The sequence below is a fragment of the Salvelinus alpinus genome, chromosome 31, assembly GCF_045679555.1.
Source record: "Salvelinus alpinus chromosome 31, SLU_Salpinus.1, whole genome shotgun sequence".
In the NCBI taxonomy this organism is placed as follows: domain Eukaryota; kingdom Metazoa; phylum Chordata; class Actinopteri; order Salmoniformes; family Salmonidae; genus Salvelinus; species Salvelinus alpinus.
Window position 1 is genome coordinate 41,023,613 of NC_092116.1, and position 14,955 is coordinate 41,038,567.

At 43.8% G+C, this 14,955-nt stretch overlaps 1 protein-coding gene across 2 annotated transcripts in view; it reads left to right on the top strand.

Annotated features, from left to right (window-relative positions):
- Nucleotides 1-2,586: 2,586 nt before the first annotated feature.
- Nucleotides 2,587-14,955, top strand: part of atp1b2a (ATPase Na+/K+ transporting subunit beta 2a) — a 39,991-nt gene continuing 27,622 nt past the window's right edge. For both annotated transcript variants that reach the window (XR_011672249.1, XM_071379369.1), the window contains exon 1: nucleotides 2,587-2,970. Coding sequence is in view for 1 of the 2 variants with exons in the window: in XM_071379369.1 (XP_071235470.1) it covers nucleotides 2,868-2,970 (103 nt within the window). In the remaining variant the exon portion in view is untranslated. The remainder of the gene's footprint in view (nucleotides 2,971-14,955) is intronic.

The window sequence follows — 14,955 nt, forward strand, 5'->3', positions numbered from 1 at the left end:
TGTTACCATCTATCTAGTCTGTGGTGCTGCAGTAGTATTAGTAGTGTTACCATCTATCTAGTCTGTGGTGCTGCAGTAGTATTAGTAGTGTTGTCATCTATCTAGTCTGTGGTGCTGCAGTAGTATTAGTAGTGTTACCATCTATCTAGTCTGTGGTGCTGCAGTAGTATTAGTAGTGTTACCATCTATCTAGTCTGTGGTGCTGCAGTAGTATTAGTAGTGTTGTCATCTATCTAGTCTGTGGTGCTGCAGTAGTATTAGTAGTGTTACCATCTATCTAGTCTGTGGTGCTGCAGTAGTATTAGTAGTGTTGTCATCTATCTAGTCTGTGGTGCTGCAGTAGTATTAGTAGTGTTGTCATCTATCTAGTCTGTGGTGCTGCAGTAGTATTAGTAGTGTTACCATCTATCTAGTCTGTGGTGCTGCAGTAGTATTAGTAGTGTTACCATCTATCTAGTCTGTGGTGCTGCAGTAGTATTAGTAGTGTTGTCATCTATCTAGTCTGTGGTGCTGCAGTAGTATTAGTAGTGTTACCATCTATCTAGTCTGTGGTGCTGCAGTAGTATTAGTAGTGTTACCATCTATCTAGTCTGTGGTGCTGCAGTAGTATTAGTAGTGTTACCATCTATCTAGTCTGTGGTGCTGCAGTAGTATTAGTAGTGTTGTCATCTATCTAGTCTGTGGTGCTGCAGTAGTATTAGTAGTGTTACCATCTATCTAGTCTGTGGTGCTGCAGTAGTATTAGTAGTGTTACCATCTATCTAGTCTGTGGTGCTGCAGTAGTATTAGTAGTGTTACCATCTATCTAGTCTGTGGTGCTGCAGTAGTATTAGTAGTGGTGTCATCTATCTAGTCTGTGGTGCTGCAGTAGTATTAGTAATGTTACCATCTATCTAGGCTGTGGTGCTGCAGTAGTATTAGTAGTGTTACCATCTATCTAGTCTGTGGTGCTGCAGTAGTATTAGTAGTGTTGTCATCTATCTAGTCTGTGGTGCTGCAGTAGTATTAGTAGTGTTGTCATCTATCTAGTCTGTGGTGCTGCAGTAGTATTAGTAGTGTTGCCATCTATCTAGTCTGTGGTGCTGCAGTAGTATTAGTAGTGTTACCATCTATCTAGTCTGTGGTGCTGCAGTAGTATTAGTAGTGTTGTCATCTATCTAGTCTGTGGTGCTGCAGTAGTATTAGTAGTGTTACCATCTATCTAGTCTGTGGTGCTGCAGTAGTATTAGTAGTGTTACCATCTATCTAGTCTGTGGTGCTGCAGTAGTATTAGTAGTGTTACCATCTATCTAGTCTGTGGTGCTGCAGTAGTATTAGTAGTGTTGTCATCTATCTAGTCTGTGGTGCTGCAGTAGTATTAGTAGTGTTACCATCTATCTAGTCTGTGGTGCTGCAGTAGTATTAGTAGTGTTACCATCTATCTAGTCTGTGGTGCTGCAGTAGTATTAGTAGTGTTACCATCTATCTAGTCTGTGGTGCTGCAGTAGTATTAGTAGTGTTACCATCTATCTAGTCTGTGGTGCTGCAGTAGTATTAGTAGTGTTACCATCTATCTAGTCTGTGGTGCTGCAGTAGTATTAGTAGTGTTACCATCTATCTAGTCTGTGGTGCTGCAGTAGTATTAGTAGTGTTACCATCTATCTAGTCTGTGGTGCTGCAGTAGTATTAGTAGTGTTACCATCTATCTAGTCTGTGGTGCTGCAGTAGTATTAGTAGTGTTGCCATCTATCTAGTCTGTGGTGCTGCAGTAGTATTAGTAGTGTTACCATCTATCTAGTCTGTGGTGCTGCAGTAGTATTAGTAGTGTTACCATCTATCTAGTCTGTGGTGCTGCAGTCTCTCTCAGGATCCACCAGAGGGAGCACACAGACCACAAAATACACTGGACCTCCATCCTCTCTATAACTGTGTGTGTTCTGGTACAAAGCTTGTAGCCTGGAGCCAGAACAGGAGATACAGTGGCCTCTGAAACACTCCCCTCTCCATCTCTCTCATCTTTCTCTCCATCTCTCTCTCCATCTCACTCTCCATCTCTCCATCTCTCTAGCTCTCCATCTCACTCTCCATCTCTCCATCTCTCTCTCCATCTCACTCTCCATCTCTCCATCTCACTCTCCATCTCTCCATCTCTCTAGCTCTCCATCTCACTCTCCATCTCTCCATCTCTCTCTCCATCTCACTCTCCATCTCTCCATCTCTCTAGCTCTCCATCTCTCTCTCATCTTTCTCTCCATCTCACTCTCCATCTCTCTCTCCATCACTCTCTCTCTCTCCATCTCACTCTCCATCTCTCCATCTCTCTAGCTCTCCATCTCTCCATCTCTCTAGCTCTCCATCTCACTCTCCATCTCTCTCTCATCTTCATCTCCATCTCTCTCTCCATCTCTCCCTCCACACGTTTGAAATGCAGTCTGTCTTCTGTGGCCAAACATTAATTCTGTTTGATCGTTTCAGGTCCACTCACACACAGGTTGTTGAGGTTATAATGGAGGGTAGTAGGGGTGGGGCCAGATGGGATAGATGTGTCCTATTGGCGGAGAGCAGGGGCTGATTATGACGTAGCCGTGTATCCAGGCTCGAGCCCGTTTTACCGCAGTGTGGTCGCGCCGCAGTAGAACAGAACAGTCAGTCTCGCGTCGTCTGTGACTGTAGATTAGTCTTCTATCGATAGACTATAGCACCTGTCGTCATCACCGGTGGATTGAAAAACATAGAATTTATTCTGAAACACCTCGCGCCTTTTTACCGGATTAGACAGACAGATAACGGTCATTATCGGGACATCTCATTTTACCGCGCCAGACAGCAGATTCCTTATTTTTAGTTGATACTGAGTACAAACTGCCGCACGATACGCAACGGGCACCATGAACAACAAGGAAGATGAGCGCGTGGACACCGGAATCAAGGAGCCATACTTCTGGAACCCTCGGACACACGAGTTCCTGGGCCGGACCGCAAGCAGCTGGGGTCAGTCAGTCTCCCTCTCTCTCTCTCTCTCTCTCTGTATCTCTCTCTCTCTCTCTCTCTCTCTCTCTCTCTCTCTCTCTCTCTCTCTCTCAATCTCAATCTCAAGGGGCTCTACTGGCATGGGAAACATCTGCTAACATCTGCCAAAGCAAGTGAGGTAGGTAACATACAAAAGTCAAATAAACAATAAAACTGAACAGTAAACATCTACACATACAGAAGTCTCAAAACAATAAAGACATCTACAAATCTCATCTCATATATCTGCAGTCTCGTAACAATCTACAAATGGCTAAAGCACACAAGTCAAAATAACTAAACATAACTACGGGTCGTCTCTACAGTGGTGTTTGTTCTTCACTGGTTGCCCTTTTCTTGTGGCAACAGGTCACAAATCTTGCTGCTGTGATGGCACACTGTGGAATTTCACCCAGTAGATATGGGAGTTTATCAAAATTGGATTTGTTTTCGAATTCTTTGTGGATCTGTGTAATCTGAGGGAAATATGTCTCTCTAATATGGTCATACATTGGGCAGGAGGTTAGGAAGTGCAGCTCAGTTTCCACCTCATTTTGTGGGCAGTGTGCACATAGCCTGTCTTCTCTTGAGAGCCATGTCTGCCTACGGCGGCCTTTCTCAATAGCAAGGCTATGCTCACTGAGTCTGTACATAGTCAAAGCTTTCCTTAAGTTTGGGTCAGTCACAGTGGTCAGGTATTCTGCCACTGTGTACTCTCTGTTTAGGGCCAAATAGCATTCTAGTTTGCTCTGTTTTTTTGTTAATTCTTTCCAATGTGTCAAGTAATTATCTTTTTGTTTTCTCATGATTTGGTTGGGTCTAATTGTGCTGTTGTCCTGGGGCTCTGTGGGGTGTGTTTGTGTTTGTGAACAGAGCCCTAGGACCAGCTTGCTTAGGGGACTCTTCTCCAGGTTCATCTCTCTGTAGGTGATGGCTTTGTTATGGAAGGTTTGGGAATCGCTTCCTTTTAGGTGGTTGTAGAATTTAACGGCTCTTTTCTGGATTTTGATAATTAGTGGGTATCGGCCTAATTCTGCTCTGCATGCATTATTTGGTGTTCTACGTTGTACACGGAGGATATTTTTGCAGAATTCTGCATGCAGAGTCTCAATTTGGTGTTTGTCCCATTTTGTGAAATCTTGGTTGGTGAGCGTACATGGATTTATTGTGAAGGTGTAGACTATATTACATGGATTTATTGTGAAGGTGTCGGCTATATTACATGGATTAGACGTTTTAAAACGTAGATGTTCCAAAGGTCTGCATCAGTGGCTTGTAGACTGTGTGGAAGCCAGGAGATGCTAAAGGTGTCTCTCTCTCTGTCTCTGTCTCTCTCAGCTGGTTTGAGTCTGTCCAGTGATCCTTCATGCGAGTAGCCCCCCTCCTTTCAGACATTATATGATGTGTGGTGTGTGTTTAGGGCTGTGGCGGTCATTACATTTGGTCAGTGGGTGATTGTCAAGTAAATAACTGCCGGTCTCACGGTAATTGACCGTTAGTGAACATAAACACCTTTAGCATCTCCTGGCTTCCACACAGTCTACAAGCCACTGATGCAGACCTTTGGAACATCTACGTTTTAAAACGTCTAATCCATGTAATATAGCCGACACCTTCACAATAAATCCATGTAATATAGTCTACACCTTCACAATAAATCCATGTAATATAGTCTACACCATCACAATAAATCCATGTAATATAGTCTACACCATCACAATAAATCCATGTAATATAGCCTACACCTTCACAATAAATCCATTATTTATTTTAGACAGGTATAAAGAAGCATGATATGAAGAAAATGTGGTCTATTTCAGAAGAACAGAATAGCAGAATGTCCGTATGTTAGGGCTCCCGAGTGGCGCAGTGGTCTAAGGCACTGCATCTCAGTGCTAGAGGCGTCACGACAGACCCTGGTTTGATCCCGGGCTGTATCACAACCGGACGTGATCAGGAGTCTCATAGGGTGGTGCACAAAACACTAGCCTATGTCAATATTCTATCTACGGCCTATTCTATTGGTCAACTTGTCTTTCTGTGCCAGAAATAAATATTCCATAGTCTGGGCCAGTTGTGGGATGCGTTAGATCCCAAATGAATACAACCACTAGCATCAAAAACCTTTTAAAAGCAATGCGGTAATAACAATCAGAACGCTTAAAATGTGGACATACCATCAGGCTATTTCTTCACGTTATGAGCGCAGTAATACGCACACGGCAGTTGGCTATAAGCGCACATGTTCACGTTATGAACGCAGCAATGCGCACACGGCAGTTGGCTATAAGCGCACATGTTCACGTTATGAACGCAGCAATGCGCACACGGCAGTTGGCTATAAGCGCACATGTTCACGTTATGAGCGCAGCAATACGCACACGGCAGTTGGCTATAAGCGCACATGTTCACGTTATGAGCGCAGCAATGCGCACACGGCAGTTGGCTATAAGCGCACATGTTCACGTTATGAGCGCAGCAATGCGCACACGGCAGTTGGCTATAAGCGCAAATGTTCACGTTATGAGCGCAGCAATGCAATCAATTCCCGGGAAAAACATCGTTCTCAAAAGTGACCGCAAATGCGATTCTGCATGTAATGTTTTTTAATTATAAAGGTGCATTTTATGGTGAAAATGATCTTCCCCAAACTGGAAACTCACGCTCCTCCTATGTAGTTAGGCTCTATACCCAGTGTAAAGAGGATTAATGTGCTTCATTAGAAATAGTTATTTAATACTAACCTTATTAAAACATATAGGTCTATGGGCTAGGCTACATGAGGTGTGATACTAACCTTATTAAAACATATAGGACTATGGGCTAGGCTACATGAGGTGTGATACTAACCTTATTAAAACATATAGGACTAGGATACATGAGGTGTGATACTAACCTTATTAAAACATATAGGACTATGGGCTAGGCTACATGAGGTGTGATACTAACCTTATTAAAACATATAGGACTATGGGCTAGGCTACATGAGGTGTGATACTAACCTTATTAAAACATATAGGACTATGGGCTAGGCTACATGAGGTGTGATACTAACCTTATTAAAACATATAGGACTATGGGCTAGGCTACATGAGGTGTGATACTAACCTTATTAAAACATATAGGACTATGGGCTAGGCTACATGAGGTGTGATACTAACCTTATTAAAACATATAGGCCTATGGGCTAGGCTACATGAGGTGTGATACTAACCTTATTAAAACATATAGGACTATGGGCTAGGCTACATGAGGTGTGATACTAACCTTATTAAAACATATAGGACTATGGGCTAGGCTACATGAGGTGTGATACTAACCTTATTAAAACATATAGGACTATGGGCTAGGCTACATGAGGTGTGATACTAACCTTATTAAAACATATAGGACTATGGGCTAGGCTACATGAGGTGTGATACTAACCTTATTAAAACATATAGGACTATGGGCTAGGCTACATGAGGTGTGATACTAACCTTATTAAAACATATAGGACTATGGGCTAGGCTACATGAGGTGTGATACTAACCTTATTAAAACATATAGGGCTATGGGCTAGGCTACATGAGGTGTGATACTAACCTTATTAAAACATATAGGCCTATGGGCTAGGCTACATGAGGTGTGATACTAACCTTATTAAAACATATAGGACTATGGGCTAGGCTACATGAGGTGTGATACTAACCTTATTAAAACATATAGGACTATGGGCTAGGCTACATGAGGTGTGATACTAACCTTATTAAAACATATAGGACTATGGGCTAGGCTACATGAGGTGTGATACTAACCTTATTAAAACATATAGGACTATGGGCTAGGCTACATGAGGTGTGATACTAACCTTATTAAAACATATAGGACTATGGACTAGGCTACATGAGGTGTGATACTAACCTTATTAAAACATATAGGACTATGGGCTACATGAGGTGTGATACTAACCTTATTAAAACATATAGGACTATGGGCTAGGATACATGAGGTGTGATACTAACCTTATTAAAACATATAGGACTATGGGCTAGACTACATGAGGTGTGATACTAACCTTATTAAAACATATAGGACTATGGGCTAGGCTACATGAGGTGTGCAACTCTGATTTGAAAAAGTCACACAAAAAAAGTTTTCGCTGTTTCTTGCCTTAAGCTGGGCATCATTCACAAGTGACCGGATGATATTGTCACCCAGCACACTATTCTTGGTTTAATCTTGTCTTTACAGATACTAAATAATATATGTGTGAAGTTCGTTTTGATTTGGAATGGACCATTATCATGCACCTGTATCCAAATATGGGCATGGGGGAAAATACATGTCCTCTCTGCACTTAAATAGTGAATGGAGGACGCTTTTCCCTGTGGTTCATTTTCATGCCAGCCAGGTAGGCTATACTCCTGTTGTAAAGAGAAGCAATGTGCTTAATATTAGCAAAGTTGATAAATAAATGTATTAGGCATAGCCTACAGAAAGCTGATGGGATCCTCCTCTTTTTATTGGAGGCCATCACTCTATTTTCTCCCGCAATTGCATAGCCTATAGAAATGTTGCGCAACATGGGCTCTCATGAAGTGTTTGATTAGATTTCCGAATAGATTTGCCATGATGTCAGAGTGATTAGAGGGACAATAGAGTGCTGAGTATCAGGCAGTTAGCAAGTTTGGTAGACTACTAATAACCATCAGCAGCATCAGAGCTTGGAGAAGCCTAGTTACCGTGACTCGTAGCCGCCGGTATGGTGGTCACCGTAACAGATCTAGTTGAGGGTCGCTCCTCACACACTCACAGGTGGGACACACACACATACAGGCTGATCTGATGAGGATGTTGTCATTATGCTCAATCTATACTAGAGGAGGATTACAGAGAGGGGAGAGGAGAGAAAGAGGACAGAGAGAGAGGGGGGGTAGAGAGAAAGGACAGAGAGAGAGAGAGAGAGAGAGAGAGAGGACAGAGAGAGATAGAGGACAGGGAGAGAGAGAGAGATAGAGGACAGAGAGAGAGAGAGAGAGGACAGGGAGAGAGAGAGAGGACAGGGAGAGAGAGAGAGAGATAGAGGACAGAGAGAGAGAGAGGACAGGGAGAGAGAGAGAGAGAGAGAGGACAGAGAGAGAGGGTATGTGATGACTAGTCTAATCTGGATTAAAGTAGAATTTGATTCGTCTGTTTAATCTGGCTGCTGAGCGTCTGCTGCTGGACGGAATATAGAACACAAAACATACAACACAAAACATACAACATAGAACATACAACACAGAACATACAACACAGAACATAGAACACATAATATAGAACATAAAACACATAATATAGAACTCAGAATATAGAACACAGAATATAGAATATAGAACATAGATGACAGAAGAGAGAACTCAGAACACAGAACACAGAACAGAACACAGAACTCAGAATCTAGAACACAGAACACAAAATCTAGAACATATATAATAATATAGGACATTGAACATAGAACACAGAACATAGAATACAGAACACGGAATACAGTCCAGTATCTGTTCTGTTCTCTACAAACACACACACACAACCTTGCGTGAGGGTTGTTCTTGGTATGACTGTGTATAATCCATGTATAATCTTTATTCTAGAGAGGAGGGCGGGAGGCAGGGAGGATGAGAAGGAGGATGAGAGGCAGGGAGGATGAGAGGGAGGGAGGATGAGAGGCAGGGAGGATGAGAGGGAGGATGAGAGGCAGGGAGGATGAGAGGGAGGGAGGATGAGAGGGAGGATGAGAGGCAGGGAGGGTGAGAGGGAGGGAGGATGAGAGGCAGGGAGGATGAGAGGGAGAGAGGATGAGAGGGAGGGATTATGAGAGGCAGGGAGGATGAGAGGCAGGATGAGAGGCAGTGAGGATGAGAGGCAGGGAGGATGAGAGGCAGGGAGGATGAGAGGCAGGATGAGAGGCAGGGAGGATGAGAGGGAGGGAGGATGAGAGGCAGGGAGGATGAGAGGGAGGATGAGAGGGAGGATGAGAGGCAGGATGAGAGGCAGGGAGGATGAGAGGCAGGGAGGATGAGAGGGAGGATGGGAGGCAGGGATGATGAGAGGGAGGGAGGATGAGAGGCAGTGAAGATGAGACGCAGGGAGGATGAGAGGGAGGGAGGATGAGAGGCAGGGAGGATGAGAGGGAGGATGAGAGGCAGGGAGGATGAGAGGGAGGAGAGGATGAGAGGGAGGAGAGGGAGGGAGGATGAGAGGGAGGATGAGAGGCAGGATGAGAGGCAGGATGAGAGGCAGGGAGGATGAGAGGGAGGAGAGGAGAGGGAGGATGAGAGGCAGGGAGGATGAGAGGGAGGAGAGGAGAGGGAGGATGAGAGGCAGGGAGGATGAGAGGGAGGAGAGGAGAGCAAACAGAAAGCAGCATTCTAAATAAACCATCTGATTAATCCAGGATCAGAATGTGTGTGTGTGTGTGTGTGTGTGTGTGTATGTGTTGTGTGTGTGTGTGTGTGTGTGTGTGTGTGTGTGTGTGTGTGTGTGTGTGTGTGTGTGTGTGTGTGTGTGTGTGTGTGTGTGTGTGTGTGTGTGTGTGTGTGTGTGTGTGTGTGTGTGTGTGTGTGCGTGCATTGCTGTACTAGTTGACTACAATGGGATCAAATCATATGAGAGAGAGATGAGAGATGGAGAGAAAGATAGGAGGGGAGAGAGATGGGAGGAGAGGAAGAGGAGGAGAGAGAGATGGGAGGAGAGGAAGAGGAGGAGAGAGAGATGGGAGCTCGAAGAGAGAAGAGAGAGAGGATAGAGAGGAGAGGTTGCCGCCATGTTGAATGTTCTTCCTTCAGGACAGACGGTCACACACACACACACACAAGCCTAAGGCTCAGATGACTCATAACAGACTCCCACAACAGAGGAGAGAGAGGGGGGTGGCAGTTTAACTGAGCCTGAAAAGAGCCTGATGCTAACTGGTTAGCCAGTTGAAAAGAGCCTGATGCTAACTGGTTAGCCAGTTGAAAAGAGCCTGATGCTAACTGGTTAGCCAGTTGAAAAGAGCCTGATGCTAACTGGTTAGCCAGTTGAAAAGAGCCTGATGCTAACTGGTTAGCCAGTTGAAAAGAACCTGATGCTAACTGGTTAGCCAGTTGAAAAGAGCCTGATGCTAACTGGTTAGCCAGTTGAAAAGAGCCTGATGCTAACTGGTTAGCCAGTTGAAAAGAGCCTGATGCTAACTGGTTAGCCAGTTGAAAATAACCTGATGCTAACTGGTTAGCCAGTTGAAAATAACCTGATGCTAACTGGTTAGCCAGTTAAACAGTTCCTGATGCTAACTGGTTAGCCAGTTAAACAGTTCCTGATGCTAACTGGTTAGCTAGTTGAATAGAGAGTCTGTTGTAGCATGATTTCCAGCTGTTTATCTAGTTAGTAACATCGTTAACTAGTTAGTTAGTTGAACAGAGAGTCTGTAGTAGCATCAATAGCTTGTTAGCTGGTTGAACAATCTGTCTGAGTTGAATGAACGCTTTTGTATGGGATAGATTACAACCAGATACACAGAGAGTATATTTTGTTTAACACTTTTTTGGTTACTACATGATTCCATATGTGTTATTTCATAGTTTTGATGTCTTCACTATTATTCAACAATGTAGAAAATAGTAAAAAATAAAGAAAAACCCTTGAATGAGTAGCTGTGTCCAAACTTTTGACTGGTACTATATACAGTGGGGAGAACAAGTATTTGATTCACTGCCGATTTTGCAGTTTTTCCTACTTACAAAGCATGTAGAGGTCTGTAATTTTTATCATAGGTACACTTCAACTGTGAGAGACGGAATCTAAAACAAAAATCCAGAAAATCACATTGTATGATTTTTAAGTAATTAATTGGCATTTTATTGCAAAATCGGCAGTGTATCAAATACTTGTTCTCCCTGTTTGACCCGATTCAGGAAACTAGGCGTTTGTCACGACTTCACAGGAGAGTGTATTTTTTTAATACTTTTGTTTTATCGAAATGCATTTTTTGGCAGAAATGCCTTCTGTAACATGTGCACTTTCATGTTCCTTAATAACAAACATGTCATCTGTAAATACGAATAAAATGGTTAAATTACGAGTTGAAAAAGAGCAAACAGCCCATATGTTGTGACGACATTTTGTGACGTTTTTGTTGGTTTTGGACTTCGTTAAGGGTTTTTGTTGGTTTTGGACTTCGTTAAGGGTTTTTGTTGGTTTTGGACTTCGTTAAGGGTTTTTGTTGGTTTTGGACTTCGTTAAGGGTTTTTGTTGGTTTTGGACTTCGTTAAGGGTTTTTGTTGGTTTTGGACTTCGTTAAGGGTTTTTGTTGGTTTTGGACTTCGTTAAGGGTTTTTGTTGGTTTTGGACTTCGTTAAGGGTTTTTGTTGGTTTTGGACTTCGTTAAGGGTTTTTGTTGGTTTTGGACTTCGTTAAGGGTTTTTGTTGGTTTTGGACTTCGTTAAGGGTTTTTGTTGGTTTTGGACTTCGTTAAGGGTTTTTGTTGGTTTTGGACTTCGTTAAGGGTTTTTGTTGGTTTTGGACTTCGTTAAGGGTTTTTGTTGGTTTTGGACTTCGTTAAGGGTTTTTGTTGGTTTTGGACTTCGTTAAGGGTTTTTGTTGGTTTTGGACTTCGTTAAGGGTTTTTGTTGGTTTTGGACTTCGTTAAGGGTTTTTGTTGGTTTTGGACTTCGTTAAGGGTTTTTGTTGGTTTTGGACTTCGTTAAGGGTTTTTGTTGGTTTTGGACTTCGTTAAGGGTTTTTGTTGGTTTTGGACTTCGTTAAGGGTTTTTGTTGGTTTTGGACTTCGTTAAGGGTTTTTGTTGGTTTTGGACTTCGTTAAGGGTTTTTGTTGGTTTTGGACTTCGTTAAGGGTTTTTGTTGGTTTTGGACTTCGTTAAGGGTTTTTGTTGGTTTTGGACTTCGTTAAGGGTTTTTGTTGGTTTTGGACTTCGTTAAGGGTTTTTGTTGGTTTTGGACTTCGTTAAGGGTTTTTGTTCGGGCACGCCCCTTCTTCTGTGATTGGTCAACAGGTTCTTCAGTAAAGTCTTTGCACCAAACATCTTAGTTAGATCTCCTCGGCAACAACGTCAAAATCAAAGATAGATCAATTCTGACTATTTGGAGAAAGTGTATACTGGCTACGGCGTCTCAACATGGACAAACAGTACTATTACATATTTGTTTTCAGTCGAAGGCAGTAGCGAGCACTCTTTGGGTTAGTTGAGTTCGGCTGATGCCTTGAGAAGCATACACACTTTTTGGGTTTTGAATTGGTGCTCCTCTCCTGTGTGTGTGTGTGTGTGTGTGTGTGTGTGTGTGTGTGTGTGTGTGTGTGTGTGTGTGTGTGTGTGTGTGTGTGTGTGTGTGTGTGTGTGTGTGTGTGTGTGTGTGTGTGTGTGAGACAGAAAGAGATTACAGCCCCTACCCCACATCATCATTTCATACAGCAGTATGTAGGTTACAGGGAGAGAAGGAGGAGAGGACAGGAGGAGAGGGAGGGGGAGGAGAGATGAGATGGAGATAGAAGGGAGAGAGAGAATAAGGGAAGGGGAGAAACAGAGAGATGGAGGGAGGAAAATGGAGGCAGAAGGGATGGTGAGAGAGAGGTAGAGGTACAGAAATGGAGGGAGAGAGAAACAGGGGGAGAGAGTGAGAGCGAGAGAAACAGAGGGAGAGAGGGGGAGAGAGAGAGAGATAAAGAAGGAGAGAGAGAAAAAGAGGGAGGGAGAGAAAGAAACAGAGAGAGAGAGGGAGAGAAACAGAGGGAGAGGGAGGGAGAGAAACAGAGGGAGGGAGAGAGAGAAACAGGGGGAGGGAGGGAGAGAAACAGAGGGAGGGAGAGGGAAAACAGAGGGAGGGAGAGAGGGAGAGAAACAGAGAAACAGTACTGCTCTGTTTCAGCTGGTATGGTCAGTCTAGCTGTATGGAGAAGGTACTGCTCTGTTTCAGCTGTTATGGTCAGTCTAGCTGTATGGAGAAGGTACTGCTCTGTTTCAGCTGGTATGGTCAGTCTAGCTGTATGGAGAAGGTACTGCTCTGTTTCAGCTGGTATGGTCAGTCTAGCTGTATGGAGAAGGTACTGCTCTGTTTCAGCTGGTATGGTCAGTCTAGCTGTATGGAGAAGGTACTGCTCTGTTTCAGCTGTTATGGTCAGTCTAGCTGTATGGAGAAGGTACTGCTCTGTTTCAGCTGGTATGGTCAGTCTAGCTGTATGGAGAAGGTACTGCTCTGTTTCAGCTGTTATGGTCAGTCTAGCTGTATGGAGAAGGTACTGCTCTGTTTCAGCTGGTATGGTCAGTCTAGCTGTATGGAGAAGAAGGTACTGCTCTGTTTCAGCTGGTATGGTCAGTCTAGCTGTATGGAGAAGAAGGTACTGCTCTGTTTCAGCTGGTATGGTCAGTCTAGCTGTATGGAGAAGAAGGTACTGCTCTGTTTCAGCTGGTATGGTCAGTCTAGCTGTATGGAGAAGGTACTGCTCTGTTTCAGCTGGTATGGTCAGTCTAGCTGTATGGAGAAGGTACTGCTCTGTTTCAGCTGGTATGGTCAGTCTAGCTGTATGGAGAAGGTACTGCTCTGTTTCAGCTGGTATGGTCAGTCTAGCTGTATGGAGAAGGTACTGCTCTGTTTCAGCTGGTATGGTCAGTCTAGCTGTATGGAGAAGGTACTGCTCTGTTTCAGCTGGTATGGTCAGTCTAGCTGTATGGAGAAGGTACTGCTCTGTTTCAGCTGTTATGGTCAGTCTAGCTGTATGGAGGAGAAGGTACTGCTCTGTTTCAGCTGGTATGGTCAGTCTAGCTGTATGGAGAAGGTACTGCTCTGTTTCAGCTGGTATGGTCAGTCTAGCTGTATGGAGAAGGTACTGCTCTGTTTCAGCTGGTATGGTCAGTCTAGCTGTATGGAGAAGGTACTGCTCTGTTTCAGCTGGTATGGTCAGTCTAGCTGTATGGAGAAGGTACTGCTCTGTTTCAGCTGGTATGGTCAGTCTAGCTGTATGGAGAAGGTACTGCTCTGTTTCAGCTGTTATGGTCAGTCTAGCTGTATGGAGGAGAAGGTACTGCTCTGTTTCAGCTGGTATGGTCAGTCTAGCTGTATGGAGAAGGTACTGCTCTGTTTCAGCTGGTATGGTCAGTCTAGCTGTATGGAGAAGGTACTGCTCTGTTTCAGCTGGTATGGTCAGTCTAGCTGTATGGAGAAGGTACTGCTCTGTTTCAGCTGGTATGGTCAGTCTAGCTGTATGGAGAAGGTACTGTTCTGTTTCAGCTGGTATGGTCAGTCTCGCTGTATGGAGGAGAAGGTACTGCTCTGTTTCAGCTGGTATGGTCAGTCTAGCTGTATGGAGGAGAAGGTACTGCTCTGTTTCAGCTGTTATGGTCAGTCTAGCTGTATGGAGAAGGTACTGCTCTGTTTCAGCTGGTATGGTCAGTCTAGCTGTATGGAGGAGAAGGTACCGCTCTGTTTCAGCTGGTATGGTCAGTCTAGCTGTATGGAGGAGAAGGTACTGCTCTGTTTCAGCTGTTATGGTCAGTCTAGCTGTATGGAGGAGAAGGTACTGCTCTGTTTCAGCTGTTATGGTCAGTCTAGCTGTATGGAGAAGGTACTGCTCTGTTTCAGCTGGTATGGTCAGTCTAGCTGTATGGAGGAGAAGGTACTGCTCTGTTTCAGCTGTTATGGTCAGTCTAGCTGTATGGAGAAGGTACTGCTCTGTTTCAGCTGTTATGGTCAGTCTAGCTGTATGGAGAAGAAGGTACTGCTCTGTTTCAGCTGTTATGGTCAGTCTAGCTTCTTAGTGCCAACATTCCGCTGAAAAGGCAGCGCGAGAAATTCAAAATATTTTTTTGAAATATGTAACTTTCACACATTAACAAGTGCAATACACCAAATGAAAGATAAACTTCTTGTTAATCTACCCATCATGTCCGATTTCAAAAAGGCTTTACAGCGAAAGCACAACATATGATTATGTTAGGTCAGAGCCAAGTCACA